Source organism: Micropterus dolomieu, linkage group LG23 (genome assembly GCF_021292245.1).
Source record: "Micropterus dolomieu isolate WLL.071019.BEF.003 ecotype Adirondacks linkage group LG23, ASM2129224v1, whole genome shotgun sequence".
In the NCBI taxonomy this organism is placed as follows: domain Eukaryota; kingdom Metazoa; phylum Chordata; class Actinopteri; order Centrarchiformes; family Centrarchidae; genus Micropterus; species Micropterus dolomieu.
Window position 1 is genome coordinate 14,492,021 of NC_060172.1, and position 6,340 is coordinate 14,498,360.

The following is a 6,340-nucleotide window of genomic DNA, read 5'->3' on the forward strand; positions in this document are numbered from 1 at the left end:
CAGGTCTCCAAGTGAGTAACACAAAGGAAAGGAGAAGCTTCTGTGGATCAAACTTAAACCAATCGGACTATTCTTGTGGATTTTCCTCTTACGGATCATAGAACAAGCCTGTAAGCGATTTGATATTCATTTATCACTTCTGCTTGCATGCAATGGCTCATATTTAATGCATTTTTATTACCCGGAGCTGCATTATTTATCTTGAGAATAGATATCGTTAATCTGGAATAGATGTACAGGAAGATAAAGCTGTTAGTAGCCTCTGGCATTTCTAAATGACGAATGTTAGTGTTTTTATTTTTTCGGGTTCGGTAAACATTGTGTTGCCTTATTGCTACACCCCATGGGTCCTATATGTCTCTAATTGTTTGACAGGGGATGAAGTTACTTTTCTGACTTTATGCATGCAGCAGTGCAGTAGGAGGTGTGTGTTCTCCCGCGTTACAAACCCCTCTTGTTTGTATCAAATCTATTTGCGGAGACTTTTTTAAACAAACCTTTTGGACTGCAAAACGAGTCCACGTGCATTTAGACACTTTATTAACGCTATAAATAACAAATCCACTCAGGAAATGATTTTTGGTAATTTGTGACCTTCATAAGTAGCGGTGACTCCTCCGCGGGAAACGCCCCCCCCCCTGCACGGCTACATGCCCTAGCTATGAACTCCTCTCACACTCCTCCACGGCCGGCAGGCAGCAGTAAATCTAAACGGAGGCAGATGCTGGAGTTCATCTGCTCTCACTACTCTCTCATTAATCTAAAGTACTCTTTTCCTTTGTTCCTGCATATTTTAGGCAAACATGCCCGTGTCAAGGATGAGGATGAGGCCATGGCTGGAGAAGATGATCGAGTCAAACTCCATTGCGGGTCTGACTTGGGTGGACAAGGTGAGAGACTTATTTCTTCCTGCAGCAAATTGATTTGGTTCATGCAAATGACATTTAGTAAAAACGTGTCTCAATGTATTCAAATGAGTACAGAAACAGACATTTTGAAATGTAGGCAATTTGTTCTATGTATCTCCCGGTCAGATAACAGTTTGAGAGGGAAGTGATGTCTGCGAGGCTGCACGTGTCTCACAAAATGTGCATGTTACTCTTGGAGTAGCTTGTTTGAAGCACTAGTTGGAACGGATGTTGATGTTGTTAATAAAAACGAATGCACAGATTTATAATTTAGTTATAAAACAGTCAGGAAAACATTTGGATTTGACAACTATGGCAGCCTTTAACCTTTAACACCCCAAATGTGATCTGTCTTACAAATGGGAGATGGGCCAAACATGTTAAAGAGAAATCTTTTCCTAAAATAGCATACTATGCCCCAGACTAAAAGAAATTATCAAAAGCCTGTTCAATGTGTGTTTTTTTCTAATGTGCTATGCAAATCAAATTTTTGCATAACTGCTCACAGTAGCCTACAAGTTAGGTGCTCAGTTTGAATGGCAGCCTCTTGCAATTTTTGAAAATTTGTGCTCATATTTGAATTTATTCTATGTTGAATGTGCAAACCCTCGTTCCAACTTAGTATCACCTTTTGCATTTTTCAGGATAAGACGATGTTCTCAATTCCCTGGAAGCATGCAGCTCGACATGGCTGGGAACTGGACAAGGACGCATGTCTGTTCAAAAAGTGGGCCATCCACACAGGTGAGCGAGCATGAATACACACACAAATTCTGCAAATAATAACACAGAAAATTATAAGTGTGTGAAACTAAACAATATGCATTCTGCAGGGAAATACGTGGAAGGACAGACCTGTGACCCAAAGACATGGAAAGCCAACTTCCGGTGTGCAATGAACTCACTGCCTGACATCGAGGAGGTGAAAGACAAGAGCGTCAACAAAGGCCACCAAGCTATGCGTGTATTCAGGATGTTGCCTACCACCCCAAAATCTAGAGGTGAGAAAACTGACAGGAAGTGGGCAAGCATTTTTTTTTATATGAACTAACATTGGTATGCAGCATCTTCCAGCTGCTGATCTTTTTTTCTATTTTTTCTATTTTACCCAGTCAGTTTGTTCTGCAATCACACTATAAGCTGTTTAAGATCTCATGTGATAAAAGTGTCTTTCTTTCACCTCCGCAGATAAACGAAGCAAAGCGAAGGAGACAAAGCCAAGGAAGAAGGTAAATAGATATTTTATGACCATTCTTTTTATAATGACTTTAGTAGTAGCTTGTTGTCTTTGTTGTGCATGCTGTAACACTTGTTACATAGTTAAAGGCCTATTCAAATGATGCCACACACAATGACCCAGATAATGTAATGGCATTATAAATAATGTTATTGTTATGGCATTGGTGCTCTAGCTAAACATGCAACTGCAACTGCATATGATTTTTTTCTCATGAGAATTTCCTGAATCTCACTGAATGTGACTTTCTGTCTGCAGAGCTCAGCGATCAAAATGGAAGAAGACACGGACTACAGTGATACTCAGTCTCCCATGAATGAGTCAATGCCGGAAGACACTTTGTCTACTCAGGAGAACACAGTTGACAGCACAGTGCACACAGAGCAGCAAGGTGAGGAGGAAAATATGTATGGAAGAATGAATTAAAGAAATTAATTAAAATAATAAGTGTCACTGAGTCAAAATGTATTTAACACTATTGTTTGCCATCTTTGCAGATTTTCCCTTTGTGGCTCAATCTGAAGTTCCTGACTGGTCTTCGACAGTTGTGATCGGGCTTGAGAACTTCAACAGCTTCAGCCACAAATTTGAAGTTTCACCTGAACACGATTTTGGTAATTCAACAACACATATTGCATACTTTAATAAACAGTTCAGGACTAACCTCAGTGAAATTAAGTATATTCAAACAGATCTATATCACAGTGCCATACTCATATACTTACCCCTTCCTTTTCTCTCCCTCTATCTTTACTGTGATCTTCCAGATGTCGACTATAGCGACGACATTATCCAGGTAAGCATGGCCTTCGGCTCCTACTCTTACCAGCATGCATTTTTCATTGACAGGAATTCCCATGTTTGTCTTATTCTGCCTGTTTGGCTTGTGTAACAATACCCAAAACAATACTAGTGATTGCTAAAGACTGTTTGGTGTGCAAAAACTCCAATTGTGCAAAATATCATAGCCATACTCAGTCCAGTGTTGCTCTTTCAGATTTGCCAGCAACTGGAGAAAGACTCACACTGGTTGTCAAGCAGTTTAGACGGCAGGGGGTTCCTGAGCAATGAAGCATGCACCAGTCCAGGGAGCCAGTGGAGTGAATCTTCCTCAGGTAAATATTGCTAATTGAAGGGTCAGATGGACAACTGCCTCTAAATCTATGTGCAATGTAATGTATGTAATGTTTGGCTGTACATCTGTTGCTTGACCATTGCAGTCCATGTTGGCATTTGAAGGAATATATGGGATTATTAACTTCAGGAATTGAAGTGTAAAATCTAGATGTAAATGTGTTTCTACAAGGGTTAACACTTGAAATTAGCATGCAGATCAGTATGAATCTAGTCAAAGTCTAAGAGAGCTGGTGTGAGTTAGAAGCATATTGCCTTTATAGCAGTGTTCATTTCAAAATGTTATACCTTAAAGTTTAGTAAAGTCAAGTAAAGCAACTCTAATAAATAGGTACTCATACTCATAGTCACTCACCACATAGCACAGCACTGCACTGAAAGTCTGAGGACTCACAGGAGACAGAATAAAAAATGGGTAAAAATTGACCCAAAAGGCTGAGATACCCGAACTTTTAGTCCCTTTTAAGGGTCAACCTGCAAAAACACTGTTTTGTTAGACTCTCTGCATAGTTCATAACACAATCTCAAAACCTGATCTGAGACGGTAATTTTTCTAAGACTTTAGAAAGCTCTATTCAGACACTTTTTGAAATGTTTAGTATTTCAGGTTAGCCCACATCTCCTGGTATATGTTCTTCTTCACCATACTGACCTTATTTTTTCTCCGTTTTGTTTTGTAGTCGACGAACTAGACGAAATGCCACAGTACACAACTTTGGGCTCAGACCTCACAAGTCCCACAGACAACGTCTGGAACAACCTTTGTCAACAGATCTCACCCATGCTCTGAGGACTTCAGGACAGGAAAGGACAGTTTTGTAGAACTATTCCAGTCCGACAACTTTCCCATCTGAGCCCTCTTTCTCTGTGGAATCACACAACATCATTTCTCCAGTCCAAGCTGGATGGGGACCACTCTTTAAGCTAAACCCCCTTCCCCCGCGCCGTGTGTGTACAGTACGGCAAGCTTTCCTCATCTCCCTCAACTTCTCAACAACTCTTCTGTGAAGTCATGAAGACAAGTTATGCAATGAACTGCTGTGTTTATGAAGACCCCACATACTGTTCATTTCCTATGTGTTTGGCTGGTTCAGGGTGCACAGAAATCAGCAGGCCATGTACATGATTATACTCTGCCAGGAGGTAGCCAATACTTACCTCAAAATACAAATAGGATCATACTCAGTAACATTTGACAGGTAGTTTGTGTATAGTGTCAAATAATTATCACATAAAATCAAATTTTCCGTTATTTGTAAAAGTGAGACATTACATTACATTTTGAGAAACAACTTCTGGTGAAAGCTCTACTTCCAAATCTTACGTTTTTTTGTTTGCATAAGGCACTTGTAAATGATTTCTGTATATAGTTGTTTTGGTTTGTGTGTTTTTATAAAATAAAAAATCTAAATGTGAATGGATATGACTTTTTATTATTAACACTAAGGGCTTAAGTTTATGTGTTTATGTATCCAGACATGGATGATATTGCTCTGCTGTAACAAAATCAATGACTGTGACTAGATGTATAAGCGTCATTTTGGCAAGGACAATCCCTGCTTCGTGTCAAGGCACTGAACCAAAGTCAGCCACGATATGTAAACTGACCCCTGCTCTAACTAATAAATTTCCCTCCAGTGGCAAATTAAGGGTCCCGTTGGACCAAAATAGCTTTGTTGAAATGACCACAATATTATATGCTGTGATTATTTTAATAAATAAAACAATAAGTAATTAATAATGATAATAGTAATTCAGTAATAAAAACAATCTAAAACAAAGTGTTAAAATCACACATCTATTATCTCTTATTTATTTTAACAAAATAGGACCAGGTTAAAGTGGGTGTAAGATTTTGGCTAAATGAAAACCAACCATTGCTACTAATTTAATCAAAATACAGCGTAAACCACCCCCACAAAAGAGTAAGCTCTGACTATGTGAGTGATCAAATTAAACATCTGGCGGATTCTTACTTCATAAAAACTCTCTATCTTCTGCTTACCCTATCCATGGTTATAATGCTTTCAGGAAAGACAGAGGCGAGAGTAGAGGTGGGATAGTTTATTGGTAAAGATCACATATCATGTAAAGAGATGCAATGCTCTGTTTTAATCTTTTTCTCTAAAAGTCACACACAGTCACAGCAAATGTCTTTTACCCTCATTGGAGTGTGCAGATCATCCTATTTGAGAGAGTATATACAATGGTTAGGGAATGCAGCTCTGTGAAGCAAGTAAATATAATATGAACTGGAAAGAAAGTGTCAGGTAAAATGAATGGCCACAAATGAAGACTTCTGAAAGAAAGAGACCCTGCCCTGCAAACATTTAGAGTTATTGACCGACAGACACATTTTCACTTCTCTAAGAAATAGAGTAACCAAGGACATCCTCATAGGCAAAGCAAAGTTCTTTGTTAGTCTGATAGATGAAGCTTAGGGAAATCACAAGCAAATTTGGGATTTAAAAGTCTGAGTAGGTGTTTCTGGCACAACTTCAGCTACTTCCAAAGTGCATGGAGAAGGGAAGAAAAAGGCTAAAGATGTAAAGAGGTTTTTATGACAATTTTGAGCACATTTTGGGTAAAGGCCTCTTTTGTACAAACTTTGTACAACGCCTTAGTTGCACTTCTCCAGTTTATGGACCAAATATGGTGTCACCCATGTCCCTTATTGGACACTCCCCTTGCCTCTAGGAAAATGTTTAAATGTTTGACAATTTCAAAAAGCTAACAGGAAAACGCAACAATACAACCAAGCACCATGATGTTAAAGACAATAGCTGCCTGATTAAAGTAGCTGTACAAACCACAACTCTCCTCAACTCCCACTCTGTGAACTCTGTTGAGAGAGCAGTACACATCAATTAAACTGGACATCTAGATCCACCACCCCTAGATACTGTATCTTTCAGCCTGTCTGATGGAGGTCGCTGAATCTTAAGTAAATATAATTCCAAACTCTCTTAAAAACTCTAAATCAAAACTGGATTGGACTCTCCTTAAACAAGGTATACAGATTAATTTATAAAGATAATAAATGCCTCAATTAAAGAAGGGA

The 6,340-nt window shown here is 38.9% G+C and overlaps 1 protein-coding gene across 2 annotated transcripts; it reads left to right on the forward strand.

Annotated features, from left to right (window-relative positions):
* Positions 1-4,696, forward strand: irf1b (interferon regulatory factor 1b). Of its 2 annotated transcripts, XM_046040930.1 has the most exons (10): positions 1-110; positions 798-890; positions 1,553-1,652; positions 1,742-1,909; positions 2,097-2,137; positions 2,404-2,536; positions 2,643-2,759; positions 2,913-2,941; positions 3,143-3,260; positions 3,960-4,696. In XM_046040930.1, exons 2-10 carry the CDS (start codon positions 804-806, stop codon positions 4,067-4,069), a joined length of 903 nt encoding a protein of 300 aa, XP_045896886.1. In that variant the 5' UTR covers positions 1-110; positions 798-803; the 3' UTR covers positions 4,070-4,696. The 2 variants fall into 2 exon arrangements, with proteins under 2 accessions (XP_045896886.1, XP_045896887.1); XM_046040931.1 differs by lacking the exon at positions 3,143-3,260 and having other exon boundaries at positions 11-110.
* Positions 4,697-6,340: the final 1,644 nt, after the last annotated feature.

Bases quoted from the DNA above. Each gene is read 5' to 3' on its own strand.
- irf1b (XM_046040930.1), top strand. From the start codon at position 804: ATGCCCGTGTCAAGGATGAGGATGAGGCCATGGCTGGAGAAGATGATC. The intron at 891-1,552 runs GTGAGAGACTTA...TGCATTTTTCAG, and splicing joins GTCTGACTTGGGTGGACAAG to GATAAGACGATGTTCTCAAT. The intron at 2,760-2,912 runs GTAATTCAACAA...GTGATCTTCCAG, and splicing joins TTCACCTGAACACGATTTTG to ATGTCGACTATAGCGACGAC.